The 20,945-nt window shown below is 46.0% G+C and overlaps 1 protein-coding gene across 1 annotated transcript; it reads left to right on the top strand.

Annotated features, from left to right (window-relative positions):
- Positions 1-5,499: 5,499 nt before the first annotated feature.
- Positions 5,500-20,730, top strand: LOC103637924 (nucleolar protein 10). Its single transcript, XM_008660932.3, has 16 exons — positions 5,500-5,964; positions 6,092-6,190; positions 6,297-6,388; positions 6,804-6,904; positions 7,269-7,359; positions 7,642-7,700; positions 7,788-7,911; positions 7,996-8,064; positions 15,449-15,501; positions 15,916-16,024; positions 17,858-18,028; positions 18,117-18,275; positions 18,600-18,692; positions 18,774-18,950; positions 19,358-19,548; positions 19,880-20,730. Exons 1-16 carry the CDS (start codon positions 5,829-5,831, stop codon positions 20,319-20,321), a joined length of 2,166 nt encoding a protein of 721 aa, XP_008659154.2. The 5' UTR covers positions 5,500-5,828; the 3' UTR covers positions 20,322-20,730.
- Positions 20,731-20,945: the final 215 nt, after the last annotated feature.

The raw sequence follows: 20,945 nt of genomic DNA, 5'->3' as shown, positions 1-20,945 counted from the left end.
GTCCATATTTTCTGGAACAGCATAATGATCAAGCTCGAACATAATTCCAGCCTCATGATTAAATATGAAAGAAGGGATACTGTGAGAGAACTTGATAATATTTTGCATGTGTATGTGTAACAAGTGCTCTGTTCCACTCTTAACTTTGCAACTTTGCTTAGGAAATAAAAATTGTGTTCTTGATCTTCCTATTCTTCTGACTGCTTAAATAGTCACTTCTCTGCTACTAAATTGCTACCATTTCCTCATGGTATTTCAGATATCTTAGCGATCTCTATATAATATTTCATCTTGAAACAAAACCTTAAAGAGAAATGATATCTAGAAACAGGAGGTAACTAGAAATTTTATTTTCTCTTCATGACAACATTTGTTTTCTTTCCTTGTTATATGGAGATCATAAGGACAGACTTTGGGATAGTGCCATACTGCCATTGTTTCAGGATAGTGTCATTGTTTCTGGATGAGGCAAACATGTACTCATACTTTGGGATAGTGCCATTATTTCCCTACAGTGAAGGAAGCATCATGGGGACTTGCTTGATATGCTGATATTGTTCAGGTAACAAAATAAATGCAACTGAGGAAACATCTCAATAATTTTTTGTTTGCATTCATATGGGCAATTATGTTGTTCGTGAAATCATACACATTAGTTGTGTTGCAGTCACTATGTATGCTTCAACCATTAATATTGCTATCTAAGAGTTGCTGCAAAGTTTGTATATCTAAAATTCTAAATAGACATATGTTTTTCCTCGATAAATATTATTCCATATGTATGTTTGCTGTCAGAGTTGAAGGTTCAAAGGTAGTAAACACCAGTGATCCACATGTGTCACGAGGTCCAACTCACCATAATTTCCCCAGTTATTTATCTTAGTTCATATATTTTGTTGCACACCTGACCGGCTGACCCTACCGCAATGTTGTGAAGGCACTGATATTTTACATCTACTTATTATGCGTATCTGATGGTTATAATGTTCAATACTATAAGTACACCTACCTTCATATTCACTGATTTGGCTGCTGTTATGGACTACATCATATATGATTATTTTGAGTGGATCATGTGTTTCTGCAAAAAATGTTCTCTGGAACTATGTAGTATGTACTGCTTTGTCAAGATATATTTATGTGTGCACTATGTAGTATGTACTGCTTTGTCATATTTGTATTGCAACTTCCTTTTCAGTATATTATGTCAAGCACAGTGCTCTACTTGTACTGCTTTGTCATATTTGTACTACTTTCTTACTTCTCCATATTAACATGATGCATTTAGCGATTTTATAATTTTGTAGAGATTAAACTGCAGCATTTCCTTTCTTGTACTGATTAGACTACCTGAGACTATGGCTTACTGCTGTAAACATAATGATGTTTGTTTCATTCTGATAGGCATCCTGCTTTAGTCCTCAACAAGCTAGGACTTTTGTTTTAGAACGTCACAGAAGATCTGTGAGTCAATTCATTAAGAAATGAGACAAACAGAAATGGAGCGACTGAAGAGTTAGCACCGGGTACAAAGAAGGCCAGAAATGTGCATGCCCATCAACAGCCCCCAAAACAGCCACTTTACATAAACACACACCTACACAGGCCACACAGCTATCAGCGACCCAAATTATTCCCTAAGAGCGGGTTGGAGAGTGAGGAGCTCCTGAAGAGCAGAGGCACCCACAGCACACCAAAGGGTACATTCATTGGCCACAACCTGCAAAACAGTATGAACACCAGGTCGTTGCCCTTCGAACACAATCATTCTGATGCTTCCAGATTTCCCAGGCAGCCAACAAAAAGCTAGAACTTTTGTGATCACATTAGTTGTTTTTTGGTACCTGTGTTTATCTTATGACATGTTTATCTTATGACAGATATTCATTCCTTATATGTTTTGAACTTTATGCATATCTTTTGGATGAGGCCACTCATTTTGAAGATTACAATTTTCACACATCTTGAACTTAGAGGCTCTTTGTGTATCTTACAAGACATGTCCTTTCACAGTGCTTTTATGATTGGGGATGGTAAACTCTTGACAAATGCGCATTGCGTTGAGCATGACACCAGGTGATTATTCTACTGGACAACTTTATCTTTTCATGTTTTTTATTTTGCTTTGGTTTGTCACTCTTTTTTCTGTTACTATTTTGATTTAAAGTTTTGAGCTACTAGCAGTTGAGGATGAACTAATTTTTTTATAAAGTGCTGATATCGATTTACCATTAATTTTTCTATGGATGAGGTATGCAAGTTATTTTGTTAAGCTAATGCCGCTTCTCGTGCAGGTCAAAGTAGATAGAAGGGGAGATGACAAAAAGTATCTTGGCAAGGTAAATCTCCTATAGCAATGCAGCTTTCAAGGTTTTTCAAATTATCACTTTTTTCTTGAGTGCGCAATCAAAATTTTTATACAATGAACATTGCAATTCTCTTGAAGCAAGGTAACTACCAGTTTATTGTGAATCTGAATTATCTAAAAAAAGATTTGTGCTTATGAGTTTTGAAGTCTTGGATTCCTGAGTCAGTCTCCTGTTCATTTTCTTTGCAAACCAACTTATCTTTCCAACTATATTCCACTGTACTGGTGGGACTGGATTATTGGAAGCTCCACTATTGGGACTTGGGAACTCTTAAAAGAACCATAATCGTAATTATTTTCCAATTTTCAATATTACTCTTTTGAGATCAACATTAAAAGTTACCACGTGCTGTATTTTTTTTGAGCAAGGTATTTGATTATTTTATTTAATTTTTTAAAACTTGACTTCATAAGAAGTCAAACTGATAAAGTGATTTACAGGTTCTAGCTAGGGGTGTTGAATGCGATCTTGCGTTGCTATCTGTTGAGAATGAAGAGTTCTGGAGAGGAACAGAGGCACTTCATTTTGGTCGTTTGCCATGCCTTCAGGTAACTAATTATCTTCATGATTTGTTACTGAGCCTTTAATGATCTGTGTAATGTGAATACCAGATTTTCCCCTCTCTGGAATATGCCAACATAACTTATTCCTGGTTATTATTTTAATCAATTTTAAGGACGACGATGACATTGATACTATTGGTTGTTGTACGCTTTATAAATTACTTTTTTGGCTTTGAGCTTACTTGGAATATGCCAACATAACTTATTTCTGGTTATTATTTTAAACAATTTTAAGGACGACGATGACACTGATATTATTGGTTGTTGTACGCTGAAGGTTGATAATGTTACATGTATGCCTCCAAAACAGATTTAGGTATTGATTTTCTACATCTATTTGCCATATTTTCACTCAATATGACTAGAATAAATATGACTAGAATTCTGAGTATATGAATTGTAATCAACTTTGCAATTTGACTTTCTAGGTAAAGATTCAATAAGATACTTTAACATCGTAGAGATTGAAGAGCTTGTGTACAAGGCAATTAAGGGTTTCTGTGCTGGTATCTCTCTCATATAAATCACATTTTTCCTTTTGTTTTGAATCTCTTCTATCTCTTCCCTAATCATTCGCTCCTAATCTTATAGGAAAGAAGATAGGACAAGATCTATTTACAATATTGATATATCTAGGCTAAATGCTCACTTGAAGGATCTAATGCATGGGCTTACTGCAAAAGTGTTCCGTATATATAATGTTTTCGACAGAATCATGAGTTGAAAAGAATCTTATCTCACTGGGTTTCAGTTTTCCATTCTCTCAAACTTCTTAGGTTTGCATCGACGTTTAGAGCTGTTGATGTAGATGTATTGTTTTCTTTTGGTATTTTAATGTTTATATATAAATGTTACTTGTTCTATAGCTCAACTTAATGCAATAAAGTAATTGGTCAATGTTACACAGCTTGTCATATCTGCATTTTTTTCCACCTCTGGTTTTTTACTTTCTGATAACATGTAAGCGAATGATGTTAAAGTTTGCAGCCTCATAAATTATACCATAGAGAATGCTAACTAGGCCATCGAAATTTATCTTAATAAGAATTAACTGTTAGATTCATTTATATCTAATATATCCCACTACGCTAATGTGACATTTTTGTATTTTTAAGGTAACTTTCTTGTGAAGAGAGAGGTTATATATAACAGAGGAAGCTACCACCAATTCTTAACATTGATGCAAAGAGGAGGCTTGCAAGCAGCAGTACTTCTAGCTACTCCACCGCCATTAGATAATGAGGGGAAAAGAAAACAAATGGCTGAAGATTACGGAACAACCAAATGACATTACTCTCAAAGATGTGATGGATACTCTACCTAAAGAGGTGCCAACTGTCAATCTTTTGGTGTTTAGAATTCACAAATTTTAACTGAACTTTTCCACTACCGCGACATATTTTGTTCCACCTATATATATTTAAAGCAATACTTATTTAAATGTGTAAATGCATAGTTGTTTCATTCATGTTGTGTATACTTTGTAGTGCAGTTGAAAATCATTCAAGATATGATCTTTGTAGTGTTGAAAGGAAGACTTGACACAACTGTTTGGTGTCTTTGTTTGTTGTAGCTTTTTTCCTAGATAGCTAGATGTTACAGTTTCTTCCCTAGCTCTTGGTGTCTGAAAGTCTACATGTGTATTTGGCTTAAAGGATTTCAATAAGATCTTGCCACCCTACTCGGTAGGAAGTGATTATGGCCTTTTTTATCAAATATAGCTAATAGAAAGGTGCTAAAATCTAGAGCTAATCCAAATAATCTAGATTAGTCCACAGTTTATGGTTGAGCTTGAACTATCCAACGGACCACTCAGGATCCAGCTAATAAAAAGCTACTAACTGCAACTTTCATTAGAATTTTCGTGGGAGGGAGATTGTTTTGTTAACAATTGAAATTTTTTGGGATCTCATATTCATAATTTGTACACCGTCGCAGCGCACGAGCACATACCATAAACTGTGGACTAATCTAGATTGTTTGGATTAGCTCTAGATTTAGGAGATAAGGACGGCAAACCAGTTACAACATCTATCATTTACAAATGTATTCTTGCACTGGTGTGCTTTTAAATCCAAGCAGACTGCTATTTTTGATTATTTGATTAAGTTTATAACTTATCGTAATATCATATGTCCCCGTTGCAACGCACGGGCACTCACCTATTAGCATTTAAGAAAGAAACCATCCATACTCACACAGACAACTCGAAGAAAATCTCCTCGCAGATGCAAAGACCCCCACCCTCACCCACCATAACTGCTGCTCTTGAGGCGCAGTCTCCATCAGTTATTTTCTTTTTCTCGCCATCTTTTTGCATGGCCGTTTGAATTTGTTTTTCCGCAAACGTGAGCCGCCTCTCCCAACACTGCCGCTCGCTCCCCCACCCACCACCACTGGGCCTTTCTGTTGAGTTCTATTTAAAACTCGACAAACGTGCAGGCCCAACTGAACCCAAGCCTAAATCATGTTCAAATGATAGCGGTCCTTTTAGGCTACAAGAGGAATTTCTCTCTCTCTCTCTCTCTCTCTCTTTAATTTTCAAATAATTAGAGCCAACTCATCACTCGCTAATGCGTGCGTGGGGGCCTTTTTTTTTCCGGACGGCGACGCGCGTGGGGACGGAGCACGCACGAGCTGAGGAGTGAGGACACGCGGGCCATCCCCTCCCCATCGATCGATCCAGAACCCAACCCCAATCCAACGGCTGCGAGAGCTCTCGTCGCGCCGCCGCCGCCACCTGACAGTCTCCTCTCCCCTGCGCGCGCACGACGAGCGCCGGGCCGGGACAGCCGCCAACTCCATCCAACTTCCTTAAACCCTAGCGCCAGCAGCAGGCAACCAGCGCCGACGAGGAGGAGCGCGGAGTAGAGGGGCTCCGGCGACCGCGTCGGAGATGGCGGCGAGCCACGGCGCGGGGTCGCTCAAGTCCACCTCCATCAACGGGGTCAAGCTCTACTCGCTCACCGGCGGCCGCTATGTCGCCCCCTGGGTCGTCGCGAAGAAGAAGCGCGCCCTCCGCAAGGACAAAGGTACCTCCGGAACCCACACGCAGGCGTTCCCTTCTGTGTGTGTGTGTGCGCGCGCGCGCGCGCGCGCGCGCGTTTGTGGAGATATTAGGTGCAGCAATGAAGGGAAACTTCGCTGTTTTGGCTGTAGAGTATCAGCGGAGGCTGGATTTGATCCACGACCTGAGGTTCGAGACCGCCACCACCAAGATCAAGCTGACGCCCGATGACCAGTACCTGATCGCCTCAGGTGTGCGTTAAGCTTGTTATCACACGGCTATGTTTAGCTTAATCTGCGTGCTGTTAAGGGGTGTCAGTGTGGCATGCTTGTTTATGCATGTCTTATTTTGTGCTAGGTATTTACCCCCCGCAAGTTAAAGTCTACGAGTTGAAGGAATTGTCGATGAAGTTCGAGCGGCACATGATCTCAGAAATTGTAGATTTCCAGGTATACTTCTATGGAAGCTCATTTACTGGCACATGCGTTTTAAGGAATTGTCGATGAAGTTCAAGGTGCACTCTTTTTTCTGCACCTGATCACTACTCCGGACTTCTATACACAATAGAGTGTGGTTTTAGCTTTCCTCATACACAGTAGAAGTAACTGTGGGATGGTGGAGAACACACATTGGTCGTTTATCTAGTGCCAGGGGAGCTAATGTTTTATTATTGCTAAAATCAATGCTGTGTACATTTCCTTGAGCAATATGGGTCTTGTTACCAGTTGATGTATCCATCGGAGATTCACCGCTCAAAACAATAAGTTCATTAAAGTGTCAACCATTTGTTTCTTCCCTTTTATTACCAACTAGAACTGCTCTTGTATTTTTCTGTCTAACAAGCTTGGTTGTTTCTTTCTTCAGATCCTTGGTGATGACTATTCCAAACTCGCGTTTTTGTGTGCTGATCGTTCTGTAAATTTGCACGCTAAGTATGGAAGCCACTATAGCTTGAGAATTCCAAGGTTGGCATCTCTACTAGGCTACTATCAGACTTCTATGTTGCAACTTGCAATGACCGATCATAGATATGTATTTATAGTTTAATACGTGAGGTGTGCCTATGAGGTAGTAACATCAACTTCTCACCTCTATGGATTTAGTTGTCTTCCTCTTTATGGTTAGGGAAATATAAGTTTTTCTGCATTATAAAATATCCAGTACTGATTTAACACATACTGTATTTGTTATCAGATTCCGAGTCTAAACAGAGAAGTTAAAATTTTAATGCTAACAACTACTAGTAGGGAATCATTGTAAAGGTTGTAAATACTGTTTGTCCAATATCTATCTGACATATTGCCAATCCCCACAATTATTTATTGACAGAGTGGGAAGGGACATGGCCTACGATTGCTGGTCCTGCGACTTGCTATGTGCTGCTTCATCACCAGATCTGTACAGGATAAACCTAGAGCAGGTCTAATTTCAGCGCTTAATAGGCATACCAATATTAGTTGTTTGTTTATCTTGTATTAGTCATCAGCAAAACATCATATTTTACACTTTTATTTGCCACCCAATACAGATTCAAAGATCAACATAAACATATTTACATATTATTTTGAATGGTGTTCCACTTAGCTATATGACATATGCCTTATTTGATTTTGGTGGTATCAGTTCTGGTTGTGACTGCATTATATGCACATATTCCTTCTGTTGGTTTATTGAATTCACTTCCTCCCAATCACTTCTGCAGGGACGATTCCTTGCTTCTCTTTCCTCCGAATCACCAGCAATAAATGCGGTTACACGAAGGTAATATTTTTTTATTAACTTACATGGCTTGCTAGTGACTAGATTATCGAGTATTGTTAACTCCAAGATTAATTGCTGTGCTCCCAGTAAGATCCATGGGCTTGTTGCTTGCGGTGGTGAGGATGGTGCAGTTGAGTGTTTTGATATGAGGAAAAAAACTTCTGTTGGCAGAATTAATATTCCAGCTGTTAGTTCTGAAGATTATTCTCAGGTTCACATTTTACTTTGACAGCAAGTTAGTAAATTGATGCTTAAGTTTGTAAGTTGTAACATTCTCTCATGCTTAAAACTGCAGGAGGTCACGTCTTTGCAATTTGATGAAGATCAAGGATACTTTATGGCAGTGGGGACCAGTACAGGAAAGGTATATGTTGTCCTGAGCTGTTTTTCTGCTTGATTTTCACTGCTCTCTCTCTCTCTCTTAATCTGCCTAGTTATTTTTTATTTCCCCTACTACCATGACAGAATCTAAGTACCATGTGCCAGTATTTTGCATTATGCATAGTACATTTTGTGCCTTTTCTATCCTTATTACAACAATTTAACTCGTTTTGCTCCATTTATGCCTCTGTTTTCTGCTTTAAGTCTATGTAGATTAACATTTGTTTGATTGTGCACCTGTTTGTGATAGCTACTTTGTTTGACCTTTGCAACTTCAAATAAAATTATGCCATGATATTTGTGCCATTACAGGCTATTGCATGTTTGACCTTTATGTTCTTTCTGAAGTGTGCTAATTGATGTTGTAACCTACAAAGTTGGACAATACAACTTCATGTGTTGTATTTATAAAACTCGACCGGTTTGGGAAAGACCGCCCCACGGTATTATATCAAGAAGAAGCTCAATCGGAGCCCCGACTGAGAAAGGTCATGAAAGTTGGCCCCTCGTGCATCATTATGGCCCGCCTCCTATAGGTTAGATCTTTACTCGTGCTTTGAGCCCTCCCAGCCTATACACGAGGATCCGCCCTCCATAGATCAATCCATCTCGTGTGCACACAACCGGGAGAACCAACGAGTGACCTTTTTTAACCTCGCCCTGAAATTCGCTCCCACTAGGATTCGAACTCGAATTTAGGACCCGAAGAGTGCTACTCAGACCACCTAACCAACTCTAGAGGCCCTTTCACACGTGTTGTATTCATAGCTTCTGGTTAAGGACCAAAAGGAGGGGGGGATGGCATCATGCATTCTTCCTTTGTTCTATTCACCTCTTGCTATTACTGGTTGTTCAGACAGTGGGGTCCTGGGGTGGACCTTACATGGTGTTTGGCCAGGCCATCCTATTTGTTTTCAATACCCAACATAGAAATGGGGAGTTTGGTCTTAAAGACAGCTTTTTTGGGCAGTCAAATAACTGACCATATTTACTTAGCAGTCAGCACCTTCTAGCTTAGTTCTTTTTCCTTGAACATGTAAAACTGCATGTCATTGCATTAAGAGAAAGTAAGGCCAAAATAGCAAAGTACAATGACCTTAAAGTCTTACACTATCACGACAACCAGAACAAACACCTTACATGACCATGCATGACCAGAACAACCTTACGTGACCAAAACAACCACTAAAAAGATGACTTAAACAGCCTTATGCAATCAACTTGATGCAAGGCAATAGATGACAACGGCCAGCCACAAACCGTAAGAGATTTAGATCCCAATGGGTTTTGAGGAAAATATTTTTACATTAAGCAAAACTCTGAACAGAAGTTATGTGCTCTACAACTTCCCATTTCTTCAGTTTGACTATTGTACTTAACAGCAGTGTGTTGTATGCTATTCTAGTGGTGTTTGTAGATCTTTTTGTTAGATTATATGTGGTTAGGCCCATGTGGCTAGGCCCATATGGCCCATGTACAAACACTATATAGCTACCCTCTAGGGTTAGCCCTAATGATATACAATTATTTACCTCTAACATGGTATCAGCTAGCCTAGTTTTCCTCCAGCCGCCTGGCAGCCCCTGCTAGGGTTTCTCCAGCCGTCGCCGTCGGGATCTGCCCTGCGCGCCAGGCGGCCGCCGCCCGGAGTCCCTGCGCGCCAGGCCGCGCGCCCCCAGCGCCGCTGTCGGGACCTGCCCCTGCGTGCCTGGTCGCCGCCGCCAGGAGCCCTGCGCGCCAGGCCGCGCCGCCAGCCGACCAAGCGCCGCCCAGGACTCCGCGCCGCCGTCCAGCCCCTGCGCGCCAGGCCGCGCCCGGAGCCAGCCGACCGGGCGCCGCCCAGGGATCCGCGCCGCCGTCTGCGTCCTGCCGTCCGGCTGTGCTTCCGCGCCAGGCGGCCGCCGCCAGGAGTCCCTGCGCGCCAGGCCGCGCCTCCAGCCTGCCGTCCGCGCGCCGCCCCTGCACGCCAGCGACCCTCCCATGGCTGGCGAGCAGCCTCCTCTATCCCCCTCCACTTTCCCTCCCCTCTCCTTCTGGGCGCGGGCTGTCTCCCCTGGCAGGCCCGCCGGCACCGCCTCTCCTGCCGCTGCTGCAGCCACCGTGCGTGGGCGTTTCCCCCTGGCCCCTCCCCACCCCCTCCCAGCCGCCGCCGCTGTCTCCCCTGCAGGTGCGCAGGCGCTGGTGGCAGGGGCGTGGGGGTCCGTGCCCGCCTCCCCTGCGCTCGGGCCGACGTGGGGGGACGGGCCCACCGCCGCCGGTGGGGCCCTCACCGCTGCGCGCACCGCCTCGGCCCTTGCGGCTGTGGCGGATGCAGTTCCTGCGAGGGTTGCCGGTCCGGAGGACCCTCCCCCGCCAATTCCCCCGTCCCTGGTCGTTGATCCGCCTCCGGTCGTCGATCAGCCACCTCCTCCACCGATCACCCACCAGGGATACACCGTCGCCGCTCTCACTGCTGCCACCATGGGCGGTGTGTACGGGGTCCCGACCGCACCGACCGTCGGAACCGGGCCCCGCACCATCCCCACGGTGCTCTGGCATGACCCGGCTGACCCGCTAGTGGCTCAGCTCCACCTTCAGGCTGGGTGTGTCCAGAACATTCGCCTGATGGTTCCTGTCGTCCTGGAGCCCGAGTCGCCGTCCTATGCACGCTGGCGGGACTTACTCCTCCTCACCCTTCGTCGCTACGCTTTGGACGACCACGTCCTCTGCGACCCCACCGGCATGGCGCCGACTGCCGCGTGGGTGCGCCTTGACAGCATCGTACTCACCTGGATCGTGGGGACGATCTCCGTTGACCTCCACAGCCTCCTCCGGAACCTTCCTCACGCTCGGGCTGTTTGGCTTGCCATCGAGGGCCAGTTTATGGGCAACGCCGAGGCCCGGGCTCTCCGCCTCGACGCTGCGTTTCGCACCTTCGTCCAGGGGGACCTCAGTGTCAGTGCGTACTGCCGCAAGATGAAGACCATGGCGGACTCTCTTGGCGATCTGGGTTGCCCCGTGGAGGACCGCATCCTAGTCCTCAACGTCCTCCGCGGCCTCGGCGATCGCTACACCCACCTCCGGTCGTTGATCATGCGCCAGCGCCCCTTTCCTACCTTCCTCCAGGTTCGCGACGACCTCGCCCTGGAGGAGATCACTCTGGGCGCTCAGGCTGCATCGATCTCCGGCACGGGGTCCTCGTCCTCTTCGACAGCACTGGCGGCTTTCACCCCGACCCGTCCTCCTACTCCGTCACAGTCTGCCCTTGGCCCTCGCCCTCCCGGGCCGAGCATGGGCGGCGGGGGTCGAGGTGGCGGAGGCGGGGGCGGTGGTGGTCGTCGCCGCCGTGGTGGCCGCGGTGGTGGTTCCGGGGGTGGTGCCCGTGGCCACGCACCGACGCCGGGACCCCAGCAGGGTGCGCCTTGGCCCACTTTTCACCACCCGTGGTCAGGGCGCATCTCCATGTGGCCGTTCTAGGGGCCAGGCTCTGAGGCTCGGTCCCCGGTGGCCATGTTCGCTGGTGCGCAGCCAGGGTTCGCCTTCGCCTCCCCGTCACCATGGACCTCGACACCTGCCGCTTCGTCGTGGCCCACGCCACCGGCTACTCCTCCGTCCGGGCTGGTTGGTTGGGACGCGGCCACCCTGGCTGCCTTTCAGACTCCTACTCTGACTCCGCCGATGGGTCCCGAGTGGATCGCGGACACCGGTGCTACCTACCACACCACCCCCGACCCTGGTATACTCACCTCTGTTCGCCCTCCTTCTTCCTCTCTCCCTTCGTCCATCATGGTGGCGAATGGCTCATGTCTTCCTGTCACATCTGTGGGTGCCGCCAGCCCTCCCGGCTCTTTTCGCATTCCCGATGTTCTTGTCGCTCCTTCTTTGGTCCACAATCTTCTTTCTATTCGTCGGTTTACTGTTGATAATTCTTGTTCTGTCGAGTTTGACTCTTTTGGTCTTACTGTGAAGGACCCGGCAACTCGGCGCCCCCTCCTCAGATGTGACAGCACCGGCCCCCTCTACACCCTTCGGCTTCCGCACGCCACATCTTCTTCGTCTTCGTCACCTGACACATCTGCTGTTTTTGCTGCCGCCACGTCTTCTACCACCTGGCATCGTCGCCTTGGTCACCCCGGACGCGATGCCTTGATGCAGCTTACTCGTAGTGCCACTATCCCATGTACTAGATCCCATGATGAGCATCTTTGTCATGCGTGCCAGTTAGGCCGTCATGTTCGTCTTCCTTTTTCTTCTTCTTCCTCTCATGCTACTCATGCTTTTGATCTTGTACACTGCGATTTGTGGACTTCACCCATTACCAGTATGTCAGGCTACAAATACTATCTTGTGGTGCTTGATGATTTTTCTCATTATGTGTGGACTTTTCCTTTGCGTGCCAAGTCTGAGACTTTCCCCGCCCTCCGCCACTTCTTCGCCTGGGTGTCCACTCAGTTCGGCCTCACCATTAAGGCCGTTCAGTGTGACAATGGTCGGGAGTTCGATAACTCCACCTCCCGCGACTTCTTTCTCTCCCACGGGATGCAGTTGCGGATGTCTTGCCCGTATACCTCCTCCCAGAACGGCAAGGCTGAGCGCATGATTCGCACGACCAACGACACCATCCGCACTCTTCTTCTCCAGGCGCACCTTCCGGCATGTTTCTGGGCCGAGGCCCTCCACACCTCTACCTACCTCCTCAACCGTCTCCCTTCCACTGCGTGTCCGGCCCCCACTCCTCACCAGGCACTCTTCGGTACCCCTCCGCGCTATGACCACCTCCGTGTCTTCGGGTGTGCTTGCTACCCGAACACCACTGCCACTGCTCCTCACAAACTAGCACCCCGTTCCACCCTCTGTGTGTTTCTCGGGTACTCCCCGGACCACAAAGGCTACCGCTGCTTTGACCTCTGCTCTCGCCGGGTCCTCTTCTCTCGCCATGTGGTGTTTGATGAGTCCGTATTTCCCTACTCCTCCACCACCAGTCCACCACACCACCCTCCTCCGACCCTGACCTTGACCCTTTCACTCTCTTTCCGACTGACACGGTGGTCGAGCCACCTCTCCTTCCTCTCTCTGCAGGTACTCGCTCACCACCTGTCGGTCCTACCCCCGGCCCGGTACCTTGCTCGGGTCCGGTGGTGTCGCCTACGGTGTCGTCGCCTCTCCGCGGAGCCCCGTCTCCGATCGCCCCCGGGCCGAGTGAGGGTGGTGGGACTGCACCGCCTACGGGGCCATCGGTTCTGACCCCTCCGGCCCGCTTCGCCCAGCCGGTGCGGGTCTACCAGCGCCGGCTGCCGCCGCCGGGGTTCGCACCTCCACCGTCGCCGCCCCTGCCGCTGTCACCGCCGGTGGCCCAGTCCCCGCCAGGGACACCCACACCTCCGCCTCGGCCACCCGCGGCCCGTGTCGAGACGCCGGTGTACCACCCACCGCTCCTTCACCGCGACCCGCGGCACGTCCACCCGATGGTGACACGGCACGCGACTGGTACCCTGCCGCCCCGTGTCCTGGCGGCCACGACCGCAGACTCGCAGATTTCTCCGGTACCCTCCTCCGTTCGCACCGCCCTGCTGGACCCCCACTGGCGTCGAGCGATGGAGGAGGAGTACGCGGCGCTCGTCGCCAACCAGACGTGGGATCTGGTGCCTCGTCCGCCCGGCACCAACGTCGTCACCGGCAAGTGGATCTGGACGCACAAGCGGCGGGCCGATGGTACCCTGGAGCGGTACAAGGCTCGCTGGGTTCTTCGGGGCTTCACTCAGCGCCCCGGAGTCGATTACGATGAGACCTTCAGCCCGGTTGTGAAGCCGGCCACCGTCCGCACGGTGCTATCGCTGGCCCTTGCTCGCTCCTGGCCAGTTCACCAGCTCGACGTCAAGAACGCCTTCCTGCACGGCGCTCTCACCGAGACCGTCTACTGCTGTCAGCCAGCGGGGTTCGTCGACTCCTCTCGCCCTACCATGGTCTGCCGCCTCAACAGGTCCCTCTACGGCCTCAAGCAGGCCCCCGGGCGTGGCACTCCAGACTGGCTACGTTTCTGGTGACACTGGGCTTCGTGGAGGCCAAGTCAGACACGTCTCTGTTCATCCACCATCATGGAGCAGAGACTGCCTACTTGCTCCTCTACGTGGATGACATTGTCCTCACCGCCTCCAGTCAGTCACTTCTTCGCCGCCTCGTCGACGCACTTCAGCGGGAGTTTCCGGTCAAGGATCTGGGTGTGCTTCACCATTTCCTGGGGGTCACTGCTGAGCCTCGCCCCTCAGGACTCCTACTTCACCAGCGGCAGTACACTCTTGACATTCTGGAGCGGGCCAAGATGATTGACTGCAAGCCCTGCTCTACCCCAGTCGACACGCAGGCGAAGCTCTCTGAGGCCATGGGTGACCCTGTCGAGGACCCCACCGGGTACAGGAGTCTTGCCGGTGCCCTTCAGTACCTCACCTTCACTAGGCCGGACATCTCCTACGCTGTGCAGCAGGTCTGTCTCCATATGCACGACCCCCGAGAGCCCCACCTCGCGGCTCTCAAGCGCCTCCTCCGCTACCTCCGGGGCACTGTCGACTACGGGCTGCTTCTTCACCGTTCTACCTCCTCCGAGCTGGTCGTCTACACCGACGCTGACTGGGCTGGGTGCCCGGACACTCGGCGCTCCACCTCCGGCTACGCCGTCTTCTTAGGCGGTAACCTGGTGTCCTGGTCGTCGAAGCGCCAGCCGGTCGTCTCCCGCTCGAGCGCTGAGGCGGAGTACCGTGCCGTGGCCAACGGCGTGGCGGAGGCTGCGTGGCTCCGGCAGCTCCTCGCCGAGCTCCACAGTCCCCTTTCCAGGAGCACGTTGGTCTACTGCGACAACGTCAGCGCCGTCTACCTCTCCACCAACCCGGTGCAGCACCAGCGGACCAAGCATGTGGAGATCGATCTACACTTCGTCCGAGATCTGGTCGCCGTCGGTGATGTTCGGGTCCTCCACGTCCCGACCACCTCCCAGTTTGCCGACATCTTCACCAAGGGTCTCCCGTCCTCGACCTTCGCCGAGTTTCGCTCCAGCCTCAACATCAGTAGTGGCTAGTTGAGTCTGTGGGGGGATCCTAGTGTGTGATGTACTTCTTCTTTTTGGATCCAGTCTGTAAACTCCGCTGCGACGGATGTTCAGACTGCGGGGGGGTGTTAGATTATATGTGGTTAGGCCCATGTGGCTAGGCCCATATGGCCCATGTACAAACACTATATAGCTACCCTCTAGGGTTAGCCCTAATGATATACAATTATTTACCTCTAACACTTTTTCTTTTATATAAACATGACAGCTATCCCTTTAAAATTTTCTATATTTATTTCATTAATTTTTTAATCTCAGTATGCATCAACATTTTTGGGATTTTCTGCAGATATCAATATATGATTTACGCATGTCTTCTCCTCTGAGAGTTAAGGATCACATGTAAGTCTCTATTTCCTCTTGTGAAGGGTTTTCACTTGTTAATCTTTATGAAAAGTTAGTTCCAGCCAATCAACCATTTCTACATAAATCTTCTGAAGGAATTCTCTCATTGGATGGGTTTTTCTTACTCTACTTCCTTCTGCAAACAGGGCCTTACCTTTTCTTGGTTCTCCATCCTAATATCATGCCATTTCACACACATTCTGCCTGTTTTGTTAAAAAAACAGATACAACTGCTGCAATAAGTTTTTGAATCTGTATGTTTTATTAATGTGTCTTGGAAGAATAAGCTGTAAACAGCGGGTCCAAATCTCTATTACTTTTGAAATGCAATCAATAGTTGAATGCTTCTTGAGTTACATATTGTACCTTACTACCTTTCACTGGGCATGTAATTGCTGTTATCTGTTTCAGGTATGGTAGCCCAATATTAAATATCAAATGGCACCAGACACTTAATTCTACTGAACCTAAACTGATCACTGCTGATAAGCACATAGTGAGAATCTGGGATCCTAATACAGTGAGTTTCTTCCTTTCCATTTTGTTCAAATGTTTATTAGTATTCATGGTGTAATTTTACATATATATTGGGTTTGATGTGGATTTAAAGCAAACTCTAATTTAAGACATTACTGATATTTTATGATCCATTGGGTGTTGGTTTGCTCGCCTTCTTGAAGTAAAACATGGCCGTGGTTATACCTTAAAAGGCTTTAAGCTAGTTTCTATTATGGTGCAATCTGAAATTCTGAACGTATCTTGAAGTCTTCCTGTAAGGCTGTAACATTTGAATCCGTACTGGTAATGCATGCCATAGCCTCTATCTGAAGCAAATTAGGGAAGTTACTAGCATAGAACCCAATTTTTGTATATTAGGTTGTGCTGACAGCTTTATTCCTTATTTACCCTTGTTTGACTTTGGGTTTATTTGGGAAGCATGTATTTGCATAGCACTTGAAACCCAGCTACCTTCCAACATATCTGCAAATTCTTAGGGAATATGTGAGTTATCAGTTTTACCAAATTATCTGTGGTTCCAGGCTACATTTATGTCTATGAGGAATATGTTTCTCACGGCACTAAACTTTATTCCATTTTTTATAACACTAAATTTGATAGTCTGTATTCTGGAATATTTATTTTACACATGAACTACATGACCTTTTTTTACAACACAGCGATAGGAAAACTGAAATGACACTTTTATGTCTTCATACCTGTTTGACTCTTGCTCTGAACCGTTCAAGGACATGGGAGCTCTTATGCATTTACAGTGCGTTTGGTTTGTGGAATCACCCCATGCTTCATGAGGTGGTGCATCATGATTTCATTACATTAATTTGGTGGAATGAGCACTCATCCCCCCCCCCCCCCCCCCCCCCCCCCAAACGTTTTCGGAGATTGATTTGTTTTTCATCGAAAAGGAAGAAGGCTGAGGGGATAGCAGCCTTCCTTCGGGCTTTGCCTGCCGACGTTCTAATAAAGAATTCCGGCTTGGCCCGGGAAAGCACTGGCAACAACATAAAGAGAGGGTCCATGTAGCTGCTGCGCCCGCCCACTGAGAAGCAGGTTCGGCATCTACTAGAATACAAAAGAAAAGAAAAGAAAAGAACTTAACAAAGTGGAATGTCCGACTACACCCAAAGAAAAGAAAAGAGAGAATCCACTTCAGATAACCACGTCTCTGCTAGGCAGCGTGTGGAATGGCCGAGAGCGGACCAAATGGATATATAATCCAAGCCGAGAGTGGAGTTACGTGAACAGTCGTCTGATGGAAAACAACTTTCACGTTCGGTTCAGAGAGCACTTTTTTCGTTGAGAATAAGTCCTTCCCTTTTGTGTGAATTCCCCAGCGGCGAATTAACCAACTTGTGGGGCCCTATCTATTCAATCTCTCGAGCCCCAAGAAAACCCCCCTCTCCCTCGGACTCAATCTCTCTCTTGACTCTATATATGTGGACACCTGATATCTATGAGAGTTCACCCACCCTGGTGACAGCATTCCTTTCTATTGCAAATAACATAACAAACCCAAAAAAAAAGGTGAGGAATCATGAGTACATGATGGATCACCTCATTCTTCAAACCAAACACACCATCAGTAGACAATGTGATTTATTAGAAATTAGCCAATATGCTTGAAAAAGTTCATGTCTTTTTTAACCGTAATTTGCAAATAACATAACAATATCTCATGGGCTGCCATAGTCCTTTATAAACCTGTATAATTTCTTAATTTTTAATTTCTTTGGTGAAACTCATTCCTTTACATGTTTTCAATTGCATTATGCATTTTCATTATTTGAATTTCTTTATTGGATGGTGCTATGATGCCCTCAAATCTTTTCTGCAGGGAAATAACATGACTAGCATTGAACCAGATGGTGGTGCTATCAATGATGTCTGTGTCTTCCGGAATAGTGGTTTAGTGCTATTAGCCCTGGACAATAGCCAGATACCTGCCCACTTCATTCCTGCGCTCGGCCCAGCTCCAAAGTGGTGTTCACATCTTGATAACTTAACTGTGCGTGAGACTGCATCAATTGGCTTCTAGTAATTGATCTAATAATTTTTAACTGAACATTTCATCATTTGCCTTCCTCCATTTATAGGAGGAGATGGAAGAGAAACCAGATACAACACTGTTTGATGAGTACAAGTTCTTGACTAAAGAAGAGATGGAGCGACTGAACCTTACTCAATACATTGGCAGCAGTGCTGTAAGAGCATATTTACATGGATTTATTGTACGTTATGAACTATACAAGAAGGTAAATTTGGCTTCTTTACACATTTACATACAACTCATTACATGAATTACACATTTATCTTGTGCTGGATTTTTTTATAGTTAGCAATTCATTTAGTTTTGCCAACGACTAGGTGTTTGAATTCCTGAATTTAAGGTACTTTCCTTTGTTTGACACACTAGATTGTTCTTTGTAAATTAGATCTCTCATCTCTGTTACTCTGTTAGGCATCTAACTATATAATTGATCTCCATCATGGACTGGTTACATTCTTTTTCTGTATGATCAGATGAGTTACAGAAAAGACGCAAAACAGTATTTACCAGGATTTCTCTTTCTTTGCAGCAACGGGCAGCAGTTGCTCCTGTTGAATACGAGACAATTAAAGATGAGATAAAGAAAAAGAAATTAGAAGCTCAGAGAAAATCTCGTATAACGGTATGTTTTCACCTGCTTATCTTTGGTACAGGCTTTATATCTCAAACCTGATGAACTCTCATTTTTCTTCTTCTCGTCCAGCAAGTCGTCAAAATACCGAAGGTTAACAGGCAGATTATGGACAGTATAAGGGAAGATGAAATAGATCTTGATATGGAGAATGTTGATAAATCAAGTATTAAGAAGAAGAAAAGAAAACTAGAACTGAATAAGGCCATTTTGGATGATGATCGGTTCAAAGAAATGTTTGAGAATAAGGTGTGGAATTTTACTGGTTGTTTTTCCGTACTGCTATTAGGTTGCAGTCTTGCACACAGATTTGTACTGTCCATGTTGGTAGTTGTATATAAAAAGAAATTACAACATATCTCAATCCTTTTATCCTGATTTTTATCTGATCCTATCCTATGCCTGTGCAATGCTGCTGCTGTTTGTTTTAGCATGTGAAACTTCGTGTACACATTCTCTTTATTTAATTTTGAGCTGATGATGATGCGATGTTTAGTTTTTACAGAATATGGAGAATTTGAGCTGTAATTTAACTACTTTCTGGATCTAACCCGTCTATGCCCTACTTGTGCTATTTAATTTTCTGTAATATTGTAAGCTAATCAGTACTATTTTTTGTGGTACTTGATTTCTAATCCCATTGATCTTATGTACAGGATTTTGAAATTGATGAAGAATCAAAAGAATACCTCGCACTTCATCCTCAGGCAGCCACAAAGGAGCCTCGCCTGATTGAAGAACATTTTGATAGTGTTAGCGAGGACGACCAACAATCTGATGGTAACACATCTGACACTCTAGCGGAATCTGACAGTGATGATGTCATGCATAATTCAAAGCGTATAAGGTGAGATCTTGCTTCATTTTGGTTACAACGTGAACTATGCATTTCCCATTTTGGACTTTTGCCATTTTGCCTGTGGTACTAGAAGGTGTGATCTTTATTAAAAAAGAAGAAGCATTTCTTGTATATTCAGTGCATATCTCCAATTCATAAAGAAAGTGAAAGTACATGAACAAATATTAACCTCCTGAAACAAAAACTGCAGTTCTCATTTACAGAGTTCTTGGTCCAGTCTCGTGCTTACCTGTTGCATTTCAAAATTTGAAGTAGCTAAACTATTCTGTCTTATTTGACCGGTACACAGAAGATGTGCTTACTGCTTTTTATATTTCAGGTTATACGAGGTCAAGGATGAACACCATGCGGAAGCATTTTTGAACAGCGTCTCTTTATCAAACGAGGATGCTGCTCCCCTTGAGGATAGGATAGCTGCCCTGGAAAGGAAACAGAACTCCAAAGCACTTGATGCGGTCAAGTACGGGCCTGGTGGCTCACGAGAGATTTCGTTTTTCTCTAAAAGCCGGAGAAGGCACAAGGAAGAGTCGTCTAGCGACGACGAACCCAAGGGTGTCAAAAAGAGAGCTGTGCAGCCGCTGGGCTTGAAGCAGGGAAAAGCTGAGTTCTATATGTTTGGCGGAAATCGTGGCAGAGGTAGAGGCGGTAGTGGCAGAGGTAGAAGCGGCCGAGGAAGAGGTGGAGGTGGAGGTGGAGGAGGAAGAGGTGGAGGAAGAGGTGGAGGAGGAAGAGGTGGAGGTAGGGGCAGGGGCAGAGGATGAATGGGGCCTGTAACATTGACCCCGTTCCTGCCTTTGCAGGGGTTTTGGTAAGCTTGAAATGGATGGATCCTGCACATGCAGTGGGTAGAAAGTGTGTTCCTTCACAACATAGGCAAGAGCTAGAGTAACTGAGGATTGCTGCTTCAGAATTTTTGGGAAGAGAACTTTGTTAGAAGACAATATTACATATCTTTTGGTCTACCTTGTAACGGATTGTTGCATTCTGGTGGGTGTCTATGGGTACGGTATAGCGTTTTTTTTTTGTAATAGGCAACATAACTGCTGGCATTTTCATTTTTGAGTACTGAAGGCTCTCCAAAGCCATGATTAGTAGACATTCGTTCATAGAAAACAGAACCAATATTAATATCTAAAAATAGATTTACTATAAAAAGATACTTTAACTTAATGCGGAAAAACAGTATCGACATTTCTGTCTAGAAATAGATTTGCTGTAATAATGTGTTTTATATGATCAATCTGATAATACCTTTTGGTGTCATAAATATACTTGTATACCTTTTGTATGGATTTGATTGAATCTAAAACTGTTTGAAAAAACCGTCGAATCGGAATTTGAAAACTGAGTCATATTCTTTCCTTTTTTTAGACGCGTTAACATTG

The sequence above is a fragment of the Zea mays genome, chromosome 9 (assembly GCF_902167145.1).
Source record: "Zea mays cultivar B73 chromosome 9, Zm-B73-REFERENCE-NAM-5.0, whole genome shotgun sequence".
Taxonomy (NCBI): Eukaryota; Viridiplantae; Streptophyta; class Magnoliopsida; order Poales; family Poaceae; genus Zea; species Zea mays.
Note: the sequence above shows the minus strand (reverse complement) of the source record. Positions and strands in the feature narration are given on the sequence as shown.

Coding starts and splice junctions, on each gene's coding strand:
- LOC103637924 (XM_008660932.3), top strand. CDS start 5,829: ATGGCGGCGAGCCACGGCGCGGGGTCGCTCAAGTCCACCTCCATCAAC. Junction 7,912..7,995: donor GTTCTGAAGATTATTCTCAG/GTTCACATTTTA, acceptor TTAAAACTGCAG/GAGGTCACGTCTTTGCAATT. Junction 19,549..19,879: donor CATAATTCAAAGCGTATAAG/GTGAGATCTTGC, acceptor TTTATATTTCAG/GTTATACGAGGTCAAGGATG.